General features: G+C 40.1%; 2 protein-coding genes across 2 annotated transcripts in view; one reads left to right on the top strand and one right to left on the bottom strand.

Annotated features, from left to right (window-relative positions):
• Nucleotides 1-142: 142 nt before the first annotated feature.
• Nucleotides 143-22,534, bottom strand: part of stum (stum, mechanosensory transduction mediator homolog) — a 22,652-nt gene continuing 260 nt past the window's right edge. The window contains exons 1-4 of the mRNA XM_069158442.1: nucleotides 21,892-22,534; nucleotides 10,279-10,461; nucleotides 7,878-7,886; nucleotides 143-6,214 (exon numbers count right to left, since the gene is read on the bottom strand). The exon at nucleotides 21,892-22,534 is cut by the window's right edge and continues 260 nt beyond it. Of these exons, the coding sequence (XP_069014543.1) occupies nucleotides 6,180-6,214; nucleotides 7,878-7,886; nucleotides 10,279-10,461; nucleotides 21,892-22,102 (438 nt within the window). The 5' untranslated portion in view covers nucleotides 22,103-22,534 and the 3' untranslated portion in view covers nucleotides 143-6,179. The remainder of the gene's footprint in view (nucleotides 6,215-7,877; nucleotides 7,887-10,278; nucleotides 10,462-21,891) is intronic.
• Nucleotides 15,808-17,460, top strand: LOC138203745 (C-C motif chemokine 4-like). The gene is made up of 3 exons (XM_069158756.1): nucleotides 15,808-15,918; nucleotides 16,285-16,396; nucleotides 16,651-17,460. Exons 1-3 carry the CDS (start codon nucleotides 15,837-15,839, stop codon nucleotides 16,748-16,750), a joined length of 294 nt encoding a protein of 97 aa, XP_069014857.1. The 5' UTR covers nucleotides 15,808-15,836; the 3' UTR covers nucleotides 16,751-17,460.

The raw sequence follows: 22,534 nt of genomic DNA, 5'->3' as shown, positions 1-22,534 counted from the left end.
TGCAGATCCTCAGGGGTAAACAATCTGCCTCTGTCTGTCTGTCTGTCTGTCTGTCTGTCTGTCTGTCTGTCTGTCTGCCTGTCTGTCTCAGAAGATGACTCTCCACCAGCTGGAACGCAGGAAAGATGGAAGGAGTCCTTGAGAAGAGCATTTAACCTGCAACTCCTCAAATTTAGAGGCAAGGCAAGTTTATTTGTACAGCACATTTCAACAAGGCAATTCAAAGTGCTTCACATAAAACCATTAAAAGCATCAAAACATCAGGCAAAGGAAAAGCAAATTTAAAAACAATTAAGAACATTGATCGAAACATTAAAAACAGTCATTAAAACATTAAACAAGCTAAGGATAGAATAAAAGTTACAGTGCAGTTTAAGAAATAAAATACAGTAATAAAATGCAGAAATGCAGGAAATTAATCAACATCCTTGAATCTGATTCATTGAAAGGCAGTAGCAAACAGAAAAGTCTTCAATCTTGATTTGAAGCAGCTGAGAGTCTCAGCAGACCTGCAGCTTTCTGGGAGTTTGTTCCAGATATGCTGAGCATTAAAAACTGAATGCTGCTTCTCCATGTTTAGTTCTGACTCTGGGAACAGAAAGGAGACTCGTCCCAGACGTCCTGAGGGGTCAGGATGGTTCATAAGGTCGCAGCAAATTAGAAATGTATTTTGGCCCTAAACCATTCAGTGCTTTATAAACCAACAGCAGGATTTTAAAGTCAATTCTTTGTTGGACAGGAAGTCAGTGTAAAGACTTCAGAACTGGAGTGATGTGATCCAGTTTCTTGGTCTTAGTGAGGACTCGAGTTGCAGCGTTGTTCTGAATCAGCTGCAGCGTTCTGATTGACTTTTTAGAGAGACCTTTGAACACACCGTTACAATAGTGGAGTCTACTGAAGATGAATGCATGGGCAAGTTTTTCCAAATCCTTTTGAGACATAAGTCTTCTAATCTTTGATATATTCTTCAGGCGATAGTAGGCTGATTTTATAATTGTCTTGATATGGCTGTTCAGATTGAGGTCTGAATCCATGACAACACCTAGATTTCTGGCTTGGTTTGTGGTTTGTAACATCAGTGATTGAAGCTGAGCGCTGACTTTCAATCGTTCTTCCTTGGCACCAAAAATAATTACTTCCGTTTTATTTTTGTTTAATTGAAGAAAATTTTGGCACATCCAGTTGTTGATTTGTTCAATGCATTTACCCAACCCTTGTATGGGATTATAGTTCCCTGGCGATATAGTTATGTAGATTTGTGTGTCGTCTGCATAATTATGATAACACACTTTGTTTCTTTCCATAATCTGAGCCAGTGGAAGCATGTAGATGTTGAACAGAAGAGGTCCCAGAAATTAATCTTGTGGAACACCACATGTCATTTTAGTCCGCTCTGATGTGTAATTAGCTACAGACACAACGTATTCTCGGTCCTTCAAGTAGGATTCAGGGTGAATAACCAAGACGTTCACAGGTTATTCAGTTACTAAAGCAGCACATCATTGGAATACATTCTAGATTTACAGAAGAAATTGTTGTACCTAATAATCAAGGCAAATACTGAATCACTTTAAATGAAAAAAATGCACAATTCAGTCACAAAAATGCAGTAATTTGGACGAAATTGACTTTTAATGGCAAGATTGTCAGTTACCTTGAACCAGAGCTGCAAAGCCACAGAATTAAGCTACAATCTTAAAATAGTTCAGTTAGTCCATTTGTGTGTGTGCAGACAGTGTTACTCTACAGTCATCTGATACAGATATGCAGAAAGAAAGAAAATACTGTACACTGTTCTACAATCAAAATGCTAGCACAACAAAACAGTACAACAACTTGATATTCCCGCTGAAACATATACGAGTAGAAACTAACAAGCTGATTATCAGTGTCCAAATAGCACTTATTTCTGATCGGCATCCATAAACTGCATATAAACCTAAACAAAGTAAAGAAACTCCAGCACCACTCTTACAAAAATACATATGGGAGAACTTTAATCAGTTGTAAGTATAATATATCATCAGCATTATAAACATCATTATAATCATCATTGTTTATTCTCACACACAAACACTGAACAACATGTATACAGTTGAAACATAAAAAAAACTTGGGTTTTCTAATCCATAATACAGTAATGTCATTGAAAAGGCATTTAGCTAAAATCATGACAATAGTTAAAAACTACAAGAGCAAATTAAAACTGCAAGCAGTGATATGCTCCAGCGGGTCGGGGGCTGCCGGCTCCCCGACGTGCAGCATGCGAGGGTCCGCATATGCCCGTTTACAGTTTAAATTTTTTTCTCGATCTCGTTCCTTATTCTTCTCAAAAAAAAAAAATTGCCTTTTTTCGGCGGCTTTAACATCTTCAAAAACTCATGAAAGTTGGTGCCTGACGCATGTGCAAAGTTTCGTGAGGTTTGGTGCATTGCTTGACCTTGAACATCAACTTCCTGTGTCACGGCGAAACATCAAACTTTGCCTCATCACCCTGGCTATACTATATACAAAAATGACTTCTTTTTTTTTTTATCACTTTTTGGAGAATGACCTTTTTCTGAACTGACGTATGCCTCAAGTGGGGATGGAACCCAGTTACTTCTCATTGAGGCAACTGCTCTAACCACTGCACCACTGCGTCATACTACAGCATGTCATCTGAAATATGAAAAAAAAAAAAGTCATACTAATGGGTTATTATTTTGTATTAAATATTTTATATTAGGGTTTTTGTATTGTTGTTGACCTTTAGTTTGGTATCAGTATGACTGCATGTGCAGCGCAAACCTGAAACCGTGTGCACTCTGTGAACCGTGTGGCTTACCCTTAGAGGGACTCGCCTTAGAGGGACTCACCCTCCGTGAACCATGTCCTCAGGAGGACTCGCCCTCCGTGAACCATGAACCATGTGTGTTATCTTGGCAGGGCTCAAACCCGTGTCTTCATGAGGTCGTTTCCAGCTCTGCGTTGATTCAACTTTTCGTGAAGTTGAAACGTTTGGAGAAATTGAAAAAGTTTGCATACACTACACATTACAGGAAGATATTTAATATCATTGCAGACCCCCTTGAAAACATGTATGTCTACTATCCAAAGAATTTCTGTGGCAATTTTGGTCGCATTTGAATGAGTATTTGTGGACGGTGGAGTTATATGTTGCAGGGAGCCAAAGATTTGTCACAATGCTGTCTACCTCCTGGGAAAATAGATGGTGCAGTGGTTAGCACTGTTGCCTCTCAATTAGAAGGTTTGAGGTTTGATCGCCCACTTTGTCATGACTTAAAAAGAAATTGTCATTTTTTTAACTTTGACTTTTGGGTCACTTTTTGGCCGCCACGCCACGGGCACACCGATCGACGAAGACGTATTATTTTGATAACTTTTAATTCCAAACATGTTAAGAGGGCACAGACTCAATTTCAACTCGGTCCGACAAAATCTGTAGGAGTTCGTTAAAGTACAACGTGCGAATTGCCAAAAATGGCGACTAAATCAAAAATGGCGGACTTACTGTTGAGTTGACGTAATGGTGCAATGTAACTTTTTTGTACGTCTAGGTGTGATACACATGTCCACCGATTTTCGTGCATGTATGTAAATGTTGCCGCTGGGGCATCTGTGTAGGGGGGCGCCATTTGGCCACACCCACTCGCAACTCCACTAAAATACAAAATTTTTCGCCTCTTTGAATATGATAAAGCCTCCAAAAATGCATTGAAACTTTCAGGATAAAAAGAATAACAATTTTACAAATAACAATCGGGCTTTCGCACCTTCGGTGCTCGGGCCCTGATAAAAAAAAAGTCAAAGTGGTTCAACATCAGTAGAAAATCAAATTAAGCGGAGGCTGAACTCACAGCGTGAATTATGCACATGAAGTTTTATTTCTGTAGAGGCACAACTAATCTTATCCTGAATATAATCTGCATTTCTGTATAAAATGTATTGAAAGTGGCACTTTTCTGTTGTTGGAGTCCATTCAGTGTTATTTTCAGTAGCAGTTGAGTTAAGCACTTCTTTCCTGCAAAACACACTTGCAGTGATTTTGATGTAGTGCACTACTTTCCATTAGCTAAAGCTAAATAGTTTGAGGTTTTTTGTTTCAGGCTGGATATCTTTCATGGAAATAAGCCAATGATGCAGTGCATGGGAAAGCTGCTGGGGTATCATGGGAAAAGAGAAAGGCTGTGCTTGGATCAACAATTTGAAGGCAACCTTCTGAGTTACTTACATGGTAGAATTGTTTATGGAATTTGGCCTCATTTTAGCCAAAGAACCCTTTAGTTGAACTGTGGCCATATTCTCTGGTCTCCATCTCTAATATTACACACTATTTATCATACAATCATAAATGTACTTTATGGGCTATTTATCCTTTACAGTAACTGTTTTTATTACACGTTTAAAAGATTTTCTCAAGCATTTTTTTGATGGACTTTTGCACTGTATTGTTCTTGGGTGTTTTGGGTGAAACAATGTTTTGTTTTAATGAATGACATTGAAATCACACACCCACAGGTGACAATATGCACACTTGCATATGGCTGGTTGTGACACAAAACAGTAAATTCATTTTTCTGCTTTAACATAAATATCTTAAATGGAATTTAAAGCTGCTCAAGGGAGTTGTTAACTTCCAGTGAACTTTTTATCAATAAATGTAAATGAGTTTATAAATTATCTGTTTAAACATGGGAGCTCAGTCACGAGCCTGAATAATGCTACTGTAATTGTCTTCACTATAATGTGAAAGACTCGTGTGTCAAATAGTGAGAGCAATGCATAATTTGAGACCAATTCATTAGGTCCAAAGCTTGAATAATATGTAATATCCTTCTCGCACTTATTTACACATGAAAATTTTAATTAGATAATTATTAGGGAGGATGAGTCATTTTTAACACAGCCTCGTGACTGCACAATATCACGTATAATGGGACCACCAGTGTGTGTATTGTAGGGTGGGAGGGTGAGGGGGGGGGGGGGGGGGGGGTAATGGTTTGGGTTCGGATGATCGATTGAACCTTGTTGTGCATAAAAGTTTTTAGTTCCTTAAAGTTATGCAACCTTCATCGTCATGGCAACAGTAAACATAGTTTGCGACTCGTGGCCGTAAACGGGAAGAGTCTGCTGTTGTATCCGATCATCAACAGGGGAAAACTCACAGTATATACTAGACATCATCATTTATACGACCACTGCAGGTGCTTAACTTTAGAACAAAACAGAACATTTATTACATTATAGCTACATTAGCGATAAACTAATCGATTGGTTTCAAATTAGTCTGTTTTGATCAAGTTTTCACTCAAACTGACTATATTGAATATCAAGTTTGAGCGCAATAAGGATTGATCATCACATGCTCCAAAAGAAGACATGTTTGTTCCACGGTCGCCTCTTAAACAATCACTGATTTCAGTGATTTTGTGGTGACAGTGCTGACTGTTCATGTACACATTAACAGTGCTTTTACTGACAATATGGAGGAGATGGAACACATGGAAACATTAAAATAAAAAGAGATATATTGCATGTTTTTAGAGAAGCAATATGGTGTCAGTAAATTGCAATAGAAAGGCCCCGACAGCAAACTGGAGGCTGTTGAGAGAACTGAGCTAAACACACCCATTGCAGCAACATTTTATGCAACAGCAGAATTTTTTTTAATTTTTTTTTATATCAACTGGATTGTGTTAATATATCCAAGCCAAAAATACAGAAACCAAAATTTGAATGTATAATAAATCATGCAAATTAATTGTTTTTACTCGCAAATAGGAAACAAGTTACACGTTTTTACAGTTGTATCCTTTTTGGCAAATAAATCAAATAAAACATTTCAAAAGACAGAATTCACCGTTAGAATCACTCAACAAAACACAAACACGCTGTTCTTCTTATCTGTTGTTTTTCTTGTGTCTGTCCAGTTTAAGTCACTTTTTCCTGTCCTGTTCCTTTAAGTTGTAAATATACAGTAAATGCTGCCTGGTGTTGACCAATCAGCAGCGAGCAATTGAAGATTAGCATGTAGCGCAGTCGCTTGATTACCTACGAGTCATTCATTGTCGCCGTGTATCTGCCTCTCTGTGTTGTCAGCAGGTAAAGACTTCAGGGAAGGCGAAAGAGGTCAGACTGTCCGTGTGATCCATCAGCCAGCACAAGAGCGACTTCTCTCAGACGTCTTGAGGAACACCCTGGTCTCTACAGCCTGAAGGAGGAAGGTACGTGCATAAGGAGAGGAAAAGCAAAAGATCTCTAACTGCTTGTTGAAATAACAGTTCTAAGCATCATTATCCGGCTCTCATGGCTCTAATTAAGAGGATTTTGTAAATGCTACGTGCAATTAGAAAAAAAATGTATTTGCCCTTTTGACAATAATTGTCATTTCACTCACTACTTCATTTTAATTGAGCAAATTAAAAGCAGAAAAGTTGGCAACACTCAAAAAGCAGCCAGGGTAAGGCATTAGGAGCAAATATTGATCAAGTACTGACTGCAGGTTTAACCATTTCCTCAGCTTCCCGAAAGTGGCAAACAATACCAGTCTGGATTGTATTATGGCTTTATGTATATCTGTGATGGATAAGAAACATCGCTTACTAATAAGTCAACATGTGGGGAGTGGCAATACCTTTTGTGGTGGAGATCAAAATAACAATTCCAACGTCAAAGTTTAAATTTGATTCATTATTTTTAAGCCACGAACAAGAAATCCTAAACACGCTGTGGATGATACTGAACCAGTATGTCAATAGATCTGTCTCCATGACAACTCGGTCCACTAATGAGGACCATGTGATACAATTAAACCACAATAACTGGACCTTGAGTCAGGATAGTTTTCAAACTGCTATTTCCGAGGTCCAGAATGAACTTCACAGTTTGAACACTCGCAGTTTGGTGGCTTTGTGAGAATATCAAACATACTTTGTTCTTTCTGCACGGCACACATGGAAGATCATGAGAAAGTTCTGAATAACAAATTTTTTTTTTTTTGAGTATCTGTAAGCCTGGGAAATGTGGTTAGTTTTAGCTTACTAAATACAAGGTGTGATCAGATAGTTGAGAAACTGTGCCTACAACAACCAAAAAAACATATTTGATTTAAATATATCAAAGTAGTCCCCATCTGCAGTGATACACCACTCCCAGTGGTCCTGCCTCACTTTGAACGCTCCACAAGTGTCATGTTCAATAAGTGCGTCAAGGAACATCTGCAATTGCGCCTAAGGCAACCCTTGAACTTGAACTTCATTTTGAGGAACTGAAAGCAGTCACAAGGAGTCAAATCCACCAAGCAAAGGTGGTGGGGAGCTACAATTGTGTTGTTGGCGGGTGTGAAAGTTGTGCCATTTTAATGAGCTTTGGCGAACGTGTTGCCACGGTGTGCCACTTCACTACAGCTCAGGTCGTTTGTGCCGAATGCAGCATGCCTTTAGTTGCACAGTTACGTTTTATCACTCAAAACGCCGCGCTCGGCTCATTGCTTCATTGCTGTGATCTTTCTGAAGCATTTCAAGGGTCTGTTGCTGATGTCCTGAGTTTGACACAAAATTTCAGGTCAATGCTGAAATAACAAAAGTGCTCTTGACCACAAAAATGAGTGTAACTCTGTTCTGATGTTGATCAAGCGACGTACCTTGGAATATGTACTCTCTAAAGTTATAGCTTCACCTGCTCACTGTGTATCACTGTGCTGCCCTACGCTCGTCTGCAAAAGGAACCGTCTCTAAACTTTTTGATTGCACCTCGTATCTATGTTAAAGTTAGTAAAGCTTACTATTCTGCGACATGCTTCTTCATCACTCCACAATCTTATCACCTCATTGAGGCACTGTTGAAAGTTAGTGAAGGAAATAAGAAACACCTACCATCGGAAACTTTCCCGACGAAGGAGAGCGGAATGGGAGAGAAGAGATAAAAGACAATTAGTGATCATTTGTTTCAAAAGGTTTTTCTGTGTGAAGTTGACTTCATTAATGTTTTACAAGGCAATTTTTTTTTAACTCCCAAGCAGTGAAAAAACACATTCCAATATCTTCTGACCTGACTTTTAATACAGATCCATTACATGATCAAATGAGCACAATTAGAGCAACACAACCCTGGTCTGCTGGATTGATGGGAGAAGGAGGGAGGGAGGGAGAGCGGGAGAGAAAGAGGCAGATGGAAGGCGATCAGTTGGAGGGAGATAATACAACAATCATTAGGTAGATGGAGAAAGAAAGGGTGGAGGGAGTTGTTTGTTGTGAGTTATGGGGAGAAAAAAATTCATTGATCACCTGAAATACACGCTTTTTAGAGAGAGAGAACACTGATACCATATTTTCAGTGATTCGTTACATGAAGGAAGACGGAGGTGAGTATGAACTTTAAACCCCAAAGTTACCAAGATTTGTGTTTTTGTGATGAGTAGTTGAATAATAATTTATCTTATACTTCAACTTCGACTTTTTTAATGTCAATCCACCATATGACATACAGACATACAAATGGATCGAAAAACCGTTTCTCACAGTCCCACGGTGTGCAAATAAAAGACAAAACAAGAAAAGCATAAATATGCAACAACAAAAAAATATATTTATTTGTAGATATAATTATAGGAGTACATAGTGCATGATTTCAGTTCGAGAATCATTTGCTGCTGACAGGATAATGATTATCTTATTTAATGTAAATATCCCAATGTGGTGCTCCAGCTAATGGGAGTATGGATTTTTGCAGCAACAGTTGATGAAGACGCGTGCCCAGAGGCCTGAGAAACAATGGGGAGCAGTGAACAAAAAAACACCAGGAGGGCTGCTCACTCCCACGTACACAATTACTGTATCTCACGCTCAACAAACACACACAGCCTTGCAGGCGTGCACGCACCAACACACTTTGATTGCACACGCGGGCAGCAATTACCTCACATCGGCACACACAGAAAAGAGACCGGGCTGTGGTAATTCAAAGGCTGCCATGAGAGAATGGTGACTCTTTCTCTCTCTCTGTGTTTGTGTGTGTGTGTGTGTGTGTGTGTGTGTGTGTGTGTGTGTGTGTGTGTGTGTGTGTGTGTGTGTGTGTGTGTGTGTGTGTGTGTGTCGGCACTTGTTCATGCATCAGCGCCCGAGGAGATGGCACTATTTTCTGATGGAGAAGGCGGTAAAATGACCCAGCCTTTCCATCGCTGTTCCTTCACATACCTCAGCTTTTTTCTTCCTTTCTTGTATCTTCAAAATTTGACGACCACTAAACAAATTTGTGTCATCCAGAAGTTACCACATCTTTTTGCCACACAAACCATAAAGGATTGCGCTTGTGTTATCGTATATTTTTTGATGAGAATCAAACAACAAGTTAGTCTCTAAATGTTTTCCGGTTTCCAAAGCCTGAGCCCACTGGTTCCTACTGAACATGTAAAGCTTTAAAAATTGTCATAAATACTGGGTGTTGTGTAATTTGTTAAAAGGCTAAATAATTTCACCTTACTCCAACAGAAATAAAAAGAAAAGTACATTGTTACCAAGCTGCAACCACGTGACGTCATCCTTTGATTTGTGAACGGCCGTAAGAGGCCTCGAGTTGGCATGTCGGCCGTTGCCATCGTGCTACTTCAGAGCGGTTTGGAGCCAGAAATGACCATATTTGGACGAGCTGGGGGGGAGTGGAGCGGGAGAGCTGACATGATTTGATTGGAAACCCGACGATACTACGTCCCGCCAAAGATGGCCGTAACCTGACTGCACCACAGGTCTGTCAATCAAACAGACACCCCCTCCGCTTTTTGAGGCTTATTTTCGAATTAATGACAGGATTATTTTCAGATGGACTGCCAGAAAACTAATAAGCGACTTTAGCTAGAAACACTTAAATAAATTGTGGAAAAAAGTTATTGACTTTGAATTTCATGAGAGACGTTGAATGGGAGTCGATGGATCCAAAGGCTTTTTGGAGCCAACCTCTAGTGGCACTCGTTGGTATTGCATCTTAAGGCACTTCCCCATCGGCCTCATTTTTCAGAGCCGGAAGCTACGTCCACTTTTATATACAGTTTATGTTTGTAACACTATTTTTAACCTTTGCATGACACTAATATGAACCTTAAACGTAATGTAAACATTGTCATTAGATTTCCACGCTGTAAAAAAATGTCATACGTTTGAATGAACTCTGAACTTTGCCACCAATGTCATGGTCACATGTGAAACGGACAAACAAAAGAAAGACAAGACCAAAATACAATAAAAACAGAAGAATGATAAACGCAGATAGACGGCTACTGACTTGCCAAGATGACCATGTCCATTCCCCAGAAGATGCTCATGATCCATCCAACCATGATAACAGCTGTCAGTATCTGGATGAGGGCCGCTGCCACGTTGAGCCAGAACACACAGCAGACACCTCGCTCTGAGATCAGGTCACTGCGAGCTCCACACAGCACCGTGAACGCTGAGATGAAGGTACCTGCGGGAAAAAAAACAACACTGTTTATTGTAAAAAGTTTCTTACAGTCCTGATGTGGCACGCCGCCGATGTTTATAGTCCAACGTGATGAAAGACTTCAAAGTTTGGACTTTTCCACTCTCCAGTTAGTCTTCGGTGAAATATACCAAACAACGCACTCCAGATTTTGCAGTGAAATAAACCAGAAGAGATGTGCTCACCTCTGATGAGAGCATCGCACAGCGGTTGCTTTGAGCTAAATAATAACATGTTAAGGTTTTGCAGGTATTGACGAGTGTGTTCACAATCAGCATAATAGCAGACTAACATTTGTTATTTGGCACTAAACACAATGACTAATGGAAATGTCATCAGTTTTTGGTCATAAACCAAAGTACTGTATCATCAAAACTATTCACCCTCTGAACACAGAAACAGCAACCTTATGTTTTTGCTAGAGGAGAAACCAGAGTTCACAACATTTTGTTAGTTTAATTTGTTTTGCCCTCCACTGTATTTGTTCACATCACACGGCAACCAACCGTGATGCCCCCCTCTGGTTTGTAAACTGCTGTTCTGAAGCCTCGAGTTTGTCATTTTGACCTTCGCCATCTTGTTTTTTTGGAACCGTAAGTGACCATATTTGGAAGAGCTGGTGAGGAGCTTGTGTGGATCGGACTCAATCTGATTGGCAACCCAAGGACACTATGCCTGCTCACCTATAGAGGAAACCTTACTGGACCACAAGCCTGTCAATCAAACCAGACCCACCTGCTAAAAATACATTTCTTTGAGGACCTGCATCTAATATATATGAATTATTTTCAGATGGACCAACAGAAAACTAAACAGTGACTTTAGTGAATGACACCATTATGATGTGTATAAAACAAATTATTGACTTTGTATTTCAATGGAGAAGTTGAATGGGAGTCTAGCATCCACTAAGTCGAAGGCTTTTTGGAGCCAGCTCCTAGCGGCTCTTGGTGGTTTTGCACTTCCGCCAATGGCTTTGCTTTTCAGACCCGGAAGCTACGTCCACTTTATGTACAGTCTCTGGAACAGAAGCAGGAGTGGCTGGAAAAAAAGGATATCTGACATCTATGTTTGTAGTAAAAGAATTACAGTCAGTCACAGCCAGACATTGTTGATAGTGTTACTTCACATCGTCCACTCGGCGTCGTTGAGTGAGAGAGTCATTACCTCAAGTGACATACATGTTAATCCACTGTTGCTCATACCCACTGATACTGAGCTGAAACAGGATGATCCTTGGGGAGAATCTTTGTCTGCCTGAATGAAACCCAATTCCCTTCCTTATCCTGCTATCTAAAGACCTGGACCTGTTTTTGTGGAGCACGTGTAACAAATCTGATTATTTCATTAATCAAGGTTTCCATGACAACCCCTCTTCAGGAGTAGAATACATTTAAAATATGACTGTTAGTCTCTGTATGTCTGCCTCACTTGATCAATGCAATATTCAGATACTCAGCCATCAGTTTACCAGCTTACAGTGTTTTCTTTATTTTACACTATTTCAACTGAACTGCAGCAGTGTTTGACATCCATACTATATGTGCTGTAGTTGTAAATGGGACTTGGACTATGCTGGTACTGCGGCCAGAAGCCTCCCACAACATTCACTGTTCCATTTCAAAAGCCATTTCTCAAGATTATTGACCACTGGGATTTTAATTGCATTTTTGCACGACTTGTGAATTTTATTTTTAAATATAACGTCACTACTGTAAATCTGCTTGCTCTCTAATTCCAGTCAGTGATTTCAGAAAAAAAACCCCACCTAAAATATGAAGATTTGAACTGAAAACAAACTGCACTACATTCATAAATACAGCATTAAATCATTGCGCAGACGTTCATTTACCCTCAGTGCACCGTTATCTTAGGTGGATTTGCAGCTGGGTACAGAATCTTGAAAAATATAAATAATATAGCTTAACCTATTAGGATCTAATATAATAACGATGTAACATTGTATGCCTGACCTGTAAATAATTTAACCTTATAGAGCGGATCTTGCAGATTTTATTTTATATTGACAGTGACACTTGCACGTTGATACATTGTTTTAATTTTAAGCCTTTGTGTGACAGGAATTTACATTCAGCATCTTTAGCATTAAAACTATATAAACAGACCAGATTGGATTCTGCATTTCATCAGTTGTTATAAAGTCATCAAGTTAAAGAAATGTTTTCAATTTTACAAAATCATAAATTATTCAGACAATCGGCTGATGTTTGGACGTCTGGCTTTTTTTTAATTTTGTTTTTATAACCTTTTTTAAAATACTGAGCTGAATACTGAATGTGACACAAGAAAAAAATGCCTGGGGCTTTGTGTGCACCATGGCCTTGGCCCGTCCCTTTCTGCTAGCTCCATTTCGTGTCACATTGGAGGAATTCAAATAATAGAGCAAAAAATGATGCAGGTGGGGGGGAGTTAGGGAGGAGGGACGGCAGGGGGGGAGGGGTGGAGAAGGGCAGCTGCATCTTGTATGTCTGGAGAAAGGAGAGGCAAAAGCCGACCCATGTATAAGTTAGCTTCTTACCGCTTTATTTCTCTGTTTTCCTTTCTGTCTACTTTGCTATTTCCATACAGCAACCTTCTTTTTGATTGACTATGAACTTGCAGACAGACTAAACACAGAGTTCTGACATGATAAATCTTTCTATAGAGGCCCAGATATACTCAGTTTGTCCCGTAACGTCTGAATGAACATCATAATATTTACTTTCACAGGGCCTACACTGGCCTTATCCTTATCTGGAATGGTTTCAAAAAAGTCAAACTTAGAATTAAGCACAAATAAGCAGCCCCAGAAAAAAAAAGCCATAGAAAAGGAGAGATGGATGAGGTATTTCGATTTCCTTTTACCGGTTGCTCATTTCAAAGCTGGTCATAGAAAGAGCAACAGCAGGCTAAAATGAGATTTCACCCAGAGCAGACATGGTCTGATCAGTCGGAGATATCTTGGGGTCGCAGAGGTCACACCCACCAGCAGATGCTCTGGCTGTTGGCGGAGCTGCCCACCTCCAGACATGAGCCGTGATTGACAGCAAGCTGGTAGCTAAACAGTTACGCATCACTTCCATCTGAGTTTTGCCATACAAAACCGGATCTACATGGTCTGTTTACTTTCACTTTTTCTGTATGACTTCCAACTTCTGTAGTCTCAATTAGTTACCACTCACATGCGTCACAGTCACTGATACATAGCAGTATTATCATTCATTTTGAGTTATTTAAGTCCAAAAATGCAGTATATGCTGAGCTATGTGTGTTTGTTAAAATAGCTGTCTGTTATAAAATTATTTATAAAAGTGTATTTAATTTCAAATCGATAAATCAAGTACAAGGGTGGATCAAAAAGTTCCAAGACTGTTCCTGTTGCGCGTGAACGGTGAGCAGCGCGGTGATGTGCTCAGAGCACTGAGTAAGTATTCCAAGGGTTAGGATAACTTCATTAACATGGTGCAGATGTTAATTAGACAATGAAACTTGTAATACTTACTCATTAAGCTATTTTAACTGTGGTTGTGATTTTAATTGTGTTTTTAACCGTTCAAAATCATGCTGCTTGTGGGCTGTTTTCTTTTGGGTTTTTTTATTGTGAAGCACTTTGTGATTTTTATATCTGTAAAAATGCTATACAAATAATCTTTACTTACTTAGTTTCTCCCTGATTGGAGCATTGTGTTCGAGCACAGCAGGCACAATCTTTGAACTTTTTGATTGCCCTCATATTGTAATTTTAGTCTCATAGAGTTATTCTTCTTCTTGTGATATAACTTCAGACATGTTGGTGGAAATATCCAAAACAACTACATGTACTCTTTTCTTCATGTAAGATTAATTCTGTTTTGCAGGCGATATCAAAGAGGCCAAAGCTCTAAAAACGCTGAGCTCTCACAAGTAATCTCAGACTGTATACAATTGATCAGAACAAAGCCAGCTATTAAAATAGGTTTCTGTGTATTAGTGTCAGCAGTTGAATAAAAAAAATGAGCAAATACATGTGCTCACCAGTTTTTTGCTGCAATAAAAAAAAAACTTTGAATGAATTTTGCCAGAGAAATCTTCTCTAACAATCCTCAGTGTGTGAAAAGCTCTTGGATCCTTTGTGTATGTCAATGTGGGACATTGTGAGTGTGTGCATGTGTGTGTCTATGTGTGCGTACATAGATATTAGCCAGACTAAATACTATAATTACACAGAACTCCACAAAGCACCCACTGGTCGTGTGGGAGGTTAATGACGGAGTGTAAGAGTGTCAGCGACGGAAAGAGAAGCAGACAAAAAGGAAAGAGATAAAAATGAGGAAGAACAAGAAAGTCTTCTGTAAAGCGGTGCTGGGTAAGTTACTTGGAAAAAGTAGAGGAAAAGTAATCAGATACATTGTGTAGCATTTCTTTTGCAGCACAGCTCAGTCAAAGATGTTTTTAAAAAAAACTCCAAATCCTCTAAAAGCCACTCCATCCACTCCAAAGTTTCTCACCACCTGTTTTCAATCCACTTCAAGATGTTCTTCAGGCTTTCCCCGGCTTCTGTGTTAGCACAAGCAGGAGGGAGTTTCCTTTGGCTGAGCTGGCAGATGATTTACAGATACAGGTCATGCTCTGCAGCCCGACACGGCACCTGGTGTTTGCTCGACATCCATGCATCTTCTTTATTTAACACGGGTAGATGTAGAAAATGATACATCAACAGACGATCTTTAGTTTCAAGGAAACTAGTGACCAGCGGCAGCAACAGCCAGCTGGTGAGTGCTTGTAGCTCCAATTAGTCCTGTCCTTCGCAAACCCTCCAACTGCCACTGGATAGCTTAAACTAGCCAACTAACAACACACGACAAGTAAGTTAGACCTTTTGGGATTTACCGGGAGGAGCATATTTCAATTTGTTTTGGCAGGTTTCAGACACACTGAATGCCTGGAAATGTAATAAAAACAGAGTGTTACAAGGATTAATGCCTCTCGTAACTAAATTTGAAAGTGAAATCTCTGCCCCGAAGGCAGTAATCACATTCTGTAAGATGGATTTCCCTTAGACAAGAAAAAAAGAGACCAAATGGGTTGAGAGAGGAACATCGCTAATTTTACTCTGGAGAACGTGTACACACAAACATCCAGAGGCCCAATGTCAGCATAAGTGTAAGCTGGGGCAGTATCTCCAGTATCACATACCATCAAACTCACATGCGCACGCGCACACACACACACACACACACACACACACACACACACACACACACACACACAGTGTAATAACTGAGGGGCTGTGAGAAGACCAGACAGACAGACAGACAGAAAGACAACCAACAACCAGTTGGACGTGCACCCAGATCTGAGAGACAACAGAAGCAAACACGATGATGACTATGATGAAGAACCCTGTCATTCTGGTGACCTGCATCTTGCTTTTCTCAACTCTCACTGTCCTGGCATCTCAAAGTAAGCTGACTGAATACCACTTATGTTTCATATTGGGCAAACTTCTCCTGTTCCTTTCAGAATTTGTTAATATCAGTTCAGTGTTATCATTTCTGATAAAAGGTAAATGTAATCAATAATACAGTGGCACAAAATGAAAAGAGATTAGGCTTAAAGCAAAACAGGAAAAATTTGATTTATGTATGTTCTTCTTACTTGAATCGGAATCAAACCAAACTGAGATCCTCTTCAGCACTTTACTGCACTGAAGGTCTCATGATGTATTTGCATGCTCTCCAAAGGTGTAACGGGAAAAACAATGAGTGTGTGTTGAATGCCAGTTTATGTCTCTTTGTATGAACACTTCTGTCTCCATCATGGTTTCAGATGGCTTTGGCCCAAAAGACTGCTGCTTTATGTTCATCTCCCATCGCCTGGACAAGAACAAAGTGGTGGACTTCGATTACACAGACAAGATGTGTTCGATGGAAAGTGTGCTGTAAGTGTTTCAGCTCTCTTGCTATTGGACTTCTGTCCACAAGTTCAAGATCAACAACAGAATCAAATTTATTGGTCCAATAGGGTTAAAATTTTACTCATACACAATGCTGAGAACAAAGATAAGATTATTTTGTACAGTCATGTAAAACAAATAATCAGAAATAAACTCTTAGCATTCAATTGTCAAATATAAAAACTGACAGAAAAAAAAAAACCGGACACCATACAATAATACAATTGTCTCTGTTTTAGTTTTACGATGAAGAATGGAAATAAACTCTGCGTCGACCCGTCCATCCAGTGGGTCCAGAACATCATCAAGGCCAAGGAAAAGTTACAGGCAAGCAAGTGAACATCGCCGCCTCCAAAGTATCGGACTGACCCAGTATCCAGTCAACTACCACAGCACCTAAAAGCTTGAGCTGAGCAGAACAGGTGGTGTGGTGATTTAACTTCACAGCTTTTTCTATTTTTATTCACAAATTTTTCTATATTACACACACACACACACACACGCACACACACACACACACACACCCACACCCTCCTCCCCGTCCCCCACACACATGACCTCTCCCACACACTCGCACTGAAGGCTAAATCATACATTCGCGTTAGTTCTCTGTGTCAGCGCTTTACACTTTACAATCCTCTGATGGCAAATATTGTAACATCACTACTTGAGAGCTTCAGTTTCCTTCACAATAAGTAATTATTTACAAGTTGTCAGCTCTTTCATCAGTTCACACTGCACCGGCTAACAGCTTGCGTGACACTCGCCAATAGATTTTTACTCAGTGTTTGTTACAGCGCAGGGACGATCTAAGGCAACATGTCAGGCAGGATTAATGTTGAATTTGTCGAGCTGTAGCAGTGGAGGCTTACTTAGGAAAAAATCCGACCTGTAATACTGATTAGCTTCAAACCTGCTAGTTGGTTTTGGATTCATAAAATGTTTCCAATATAAGGAAAAAATACCTGAAAATCTTTAATCTGTGAAATGTATGACCTGAACTGTCAGAAATACAGCGACTGACAATAGACGAGTGTATGTGTAATAAAAGTGTGATAAAATAGTTCTGAGATGGTGTATGTGGCACGTGTAGTAATGCGCATGCAGCAGAGGGAAGCAATAACTTTCATGAGTACGTTTTTCAAATTGCGTCACTTGATCAACATGTTTGTGTTAGACAAGTTTTAGTGAGAAGCAGCGTGTTTGCGCATTGTGATTTTACCCTGGACACGAGCATCGAGCAGGAAACCTGGGAAATCTGCAACGAAGGGCCTCAAAGTGCTTCAGAAGAGCAATGAAGGAATAAGATGGCAATAAAATTTGAAAAACGTCGTTGTCCAAGACCAAAGAAGGCGCATCAGGTTAGAAGCGCAACCAGCTGTTTATCTTTAACATTCGCTGTGTTGTGCACTGTTGATTCATTCCCCGGTCAGATTGTTAACACTGAGTTCTCCTGCGACATCCTGAGGCGTCTGACGGAAAACATTCGGCACAAACGACCTGAACTGCGCTGCAATGGAGCTTTGGTTCAACGCGTGATCTCTCCACACATTAAAAACACAGATGTTTATCGCCCTTAACATTACAACGTCGCTCCCCACCGCCCTACTCACCAGATTCAGCTCCCTGGGACTTCTTTCTGCTCTCTATTAGGCAGATTTTGTCACATTTGAAAAGAGATTCGTGGACCATGTCTGCAAGGCGCCCTAACCATCAGACACAATTTTTTTTTTATATGTTTAAACATATCTGGAGAGGATATTTAAGCTTCTGTGAACATTTCCGGGCAAACAGACTGTTTTACGCTGTGATCTTACATTAGCAGGTGCTTTTTCACCAAATGTCCTGAAGGGACTTTGCTCATCTGTTACACGTGTGTGCACGAGTGTCTGCAGATCACATTGTTCAGCTCTGGCTCTTGTCCAAATTCAAATTTCACATTTCTATATTTTATTTTGGCTGCAGGTTGAATAGAACAAGATGCTGTTTTCAATCTCAGTCAATTAGAGCCAAAACGGCATTGACACACACATGCGCCCTCCTACATGCATTGTGTTCATTTCAGTCAGTGTTGTCATGGCAACTAGTCGCGGCTATTCAATGAAATGTCAAGGCATTCAGACAAACCTACACATACACACACACACACACACACACACACACACACACACACACACACACACACACACACACACACACACACACACACACACACACACACACACACACACACACACTTTTAGGAGAAGTGTTGCCTTGATCCTTTTTGTACATGTGGGGGACAAATTTTGTGGCAATGTTCCTGTCAAAGAGGGGGACAACTGGTCAAGGTGTTTGCTGACCCTGTTTTAATGTTTGGGACATTTTCAAGCAGTCAGTAATTCAACACTTACTGTAGAAAGGCTGCCGCAAATATACTGTTGAATGTGAGTACAAGTAAATGAATGAATATGAGAAAAGATTTGGGATATTAAACCATTCTTCAGAAGAGAAATAGAACGGAGAAAGAGATGAGGGAAAAGGACATACACAGAAGAACCCTCCAGGGAGTTATGCCCAATAAATCAGAGGCGAGGGATGGAGAAGACACACCCAAGGTTATTTAGTGATGGAGTCAAGACACCAGTCTCATAATTCGCTCACAGAGGATTATTTATTTTCAGTTGTGCTCTGTATTTATTTTTCTGTTCTTCTTTTCACACAATCTTGTCTTTCACACACAATCTTCACTTTACTCTTCTCCTGAAATAATCACCTCTTCATGTTTTTATTGTATGTCGTGCTGCTCTTGAACTGCACCACTGAGCGAATCTACATTAGCGAATGACGGGCTGTGAAAGTCTGCTTTTGTGTGCGCACTGAACCTGATTTTAATGTGTCTTTATGCACTTACGTACGTCGCAACATTAATGTCAGTAGGGTTTGGTGACCGTGGATACGGTACACTGTTCGTTGTGTTATGTCAGTCTGGCTTGGTGGGCTTTGTTGTGTAAAAAGTGAATAATCAACCCATCAATGACACTGATGTGGCATGCTGTGTGTGTTTGTATCAACAGTTACCAGATGTTCTTACGATATAAAGTGATCTGCTTCAAAATACACACAGTGACACAGTCAGATCGATTTTCAGAGAATTGTTGAGGCTTTATACACAGGGGAATTTTCCATAGTTTAAACTGTCAGACGCAACACTACTGAGTTGTGGCCGCTCGAATTCATAATTTTGCTTTAGCACCACCTGTATGTATCATTGAATTGTGTCTAGTGTGATAATTGTTTTGTTAAACTGGAAAAACCAACAAGAATTTGTTGAGTTTCACAAAAACAACATGGAATATTCAAGTTATTAAAATATGTAATCAATCAGTTATTTATTCATTAGACCCCGAAGATGAAATGTACTTTACATTTATTTATTTATATTTAGTGGCCACATGGTGGCGTTATCCAGCAAATATTCGGTTCCTCCGAGCCTGCCTTTTGTAACCTGTTGAACAGGTGTTTCTTAGATATACGCAGAAAAACAGACAGTAAATGAGTATTGAAATAAATTGCAATCTGTGTCTGTGAAATGTGCCAGCTGATCCTGAATGTATTTACATGTATTTTTATGTTTCACCTCCTTATTGTGAGGCAACTCCCAACGAACCCAGTGAATAGTTGGGGAGTTGTCATCTAATAAACCTGCAGCTTTGCTACAGTGTGGATCATCCACTGCAGTATGATCCCCAGTTTGTCATGACAAGCTCATAAAGATCTCATTCTGCCGTTCACGGACAGTGTCGAGGTCTGTAACCATGATAATGACGCATCTTGAGTCTGCCCACAGCGGTAATGTTTCTACCTGCTGCAATGATGACCCCGCCCACAGTGATGATGTCGCTGTCCGTAATGATGACACCTGTTGCAGATTTTCTAACCCATTTCTACCTGCAGTGATGACACTCAGACACCACATGCACTGTGTGCATTAACACCTGGCAGTGAGGCTGCGTGTATTTACACACTGACACTCTTATTTTAACACAAGGTGTGAATGGTCTGTCAACTCTTCTCACACATTGATGCAGTCACAAATATACAAACGCATGCAGGCAGACTGAGCGTCTATGCAGTCGTGTACAGTTTGTTTTAGTTGTTCCTTTTTTTTTCTTTTTTTTTTTAATATGATATTTTTCCATCATAATTTCGTAGGTCAGTACAGAGCCCTCGATGGGTCACAGTGAGGTTTTTTTTAGGACTACTTTTAAGTTACTTTGCAACATATTTTGTGTTGCATCACAATGATTTTTTTTCTCCCATTCCTTCTGAGACACTCGTCTATTTCCGCTCAGTTACTCCCAGTGCAGTGCCCCAGTATGGATCAACTCATTTAATATTACTTTGAAGTGAGAATTAAATATACTGGTACAGTACTGCTCAACAGGCACAGTTATATGATTTGTGAACCTAAACTTAAACAAATCCTTCGATCAAGAAGTCTCTCCAAAAGGAAGCAATACATTAATCTGCAGGATGCTTTTATTGAGGACAAGTTACTGTACTACGCTTTACGTTATCTCGCAATACTTTTACATCACCAGCTCTCTCTCTGACCGCTACTGATAAACACTGTAGCTCCCGTTATGACAGCAGCCTTGAGATGGCACATCTGTCAGTGTGGCTGTAGCCATGGCTGCACATTGGTTGTAACACATCCTTTCATAGAAGCACCGCAGATTTAAATAGTCACAGCTGGACATGTTCGTATCATTGTAGAGTGAACCACAGCAGCAGCCAAAGTCCAAACAGTAACTTGGTCCAGCCACAGCTTCACCTGTCAGAGGAGCCTCAGCAATTACAGCTGTGTTCACAACAAGAAGCTGAATACTGTCTAAGATCTGTTTGTTACAATGAACGAGCTTTAAATGCATCATGTAAAGTGTCACATCATCTCTGCATATTTTGTTTCAACTGGCAGTGTGTTATAGCTGAACTAGACCAACACACCAGCTGTTCATGAGGACCTGAGCAGCTGAGCGGAAACAGACATATGGCTCAGAAGGAATGGAAAAAGGAAAGTATTGCAAAGTAACACAAACATATTGCAAGTGAACACAAAAGTAGTCCCATCGGGGGCCCCATAGATCTGCACCTGCAAACTTTCCATGCACTCTTAATTTCTCTCCCCTGTTTATATCATTTTTGCCTTCATGTTTTTATGTCTCGTCCTGTGCTGTCATGCCTGTCAACATGTATTTGAAGGTCTTCCAGTTTGACAACAACTCAGTCTCTCGTTCCCCGCTATTTTCAACCCTGCATGTGTGCTTTCACCTCACTTTTACTCCTTCTGGTTCTTAACTTTGCTTCTTTGCTTTTCTGTCTCTTCTCACTTTTTCATTTTGAATCATAGACTTAGAAGTTATGAATCAGTAAGAGGAGATCGACAGACACAATGAAATCAGAATGAGGAAATGAGGAAAGTGTGATTTTCAGCTTACCGAGTCCAGGTATAAAGGTGTTCAGAAAAAGACAGATGACGGCCAGAGGGAAAGGCATTGTGGGTATTGCAGCCCGCAGAGATCCCTTCTTCTCCCTGACCTCCACCACCACTCCTCCACCTGATATAGGGACTCCAGCCATGGTTTTGGCCCCTAGACTGTCCTCTGTTTTTACACGCCCCTGCTCTGGTCCTCCTTCTTTTTGTGCCATCTCTCTTTTGTTCTATTCCTCTCCCTCACTTATGTTCTGAGACTACTAATATCCGCTGATAAGCAGGTAGGCTGGTTGAAAATAATTGAAAGATTTTTCCTCTCACTCTCTCTGAGATTATTTGTGATTATATCCACAGAGAATTAGCTAAATACTCAGCAGGTCATGTCAACTGTTGGCTCATGAGTCACAAAAATGGTCGGATTTATCCCACGAATATTCTGCTACCTTAAAGCCTTTTCAGCATTAAAGTGAATTATAGTTTTCTCTGGAGAGATGCTGAAAAGGTCACCTCACACCTGTTAAAGTCCCATCAAGAAAAAAGTCTCAAAGGAAGCAAGAAGTTTTCTTCAAGACTTCAAAAATGTTCTCTGTTTAAATCGCTTTGAATTCTTAGAAATAACAACGCGGTCTCATCATCAGAGGTCATTG

This window comes from Embiotoca jacksoni, unplaced genomic scaffold (assembly GCF_022577435.1).
Source record: "Embiotoca jacksoni isolate LCO1_2020_lvr unplaced genomic scaffold, fEmbJac1.0.p SCAF_23, whole genome shotgun sequence".
Lineage (NCBI taxonomy): Eukaryota > Metazoa > Chordata > Actinopteri > Embiotocidae > Embiotoca > Embiotoca jacksoni.
Note: the sequence above shows the minus strand (reverse complement) of the source record. Positions and strands in the feature narration are given on the sequence as shown.

Excerpts from the sequence above, each read along its gene's own strand:
- LOC138203745 (XM_069158756.1), top strand. The coding sequence starts at position 15,837 with ATGATGACTATGATGAAGAACCCTGTCATTCTGGTGACCTGCATCTTG. Across the intron at positions 15,919-16,284 it reads CACTGTCCTGGCATCTCAAA|ATGGCTTTGGCCCAAAAGAC; the intron begins GTAAGCTGACTG and ends TCATGGTTTCAG. Across the intron at positions 16,397-16,650 it reads TGTTCGATGGAAAGTGTGCT|TTTTACGATGAAGAATGGAA; the intron begins GTAAGTGTTTCA and ends TCTCTGTTTTAG.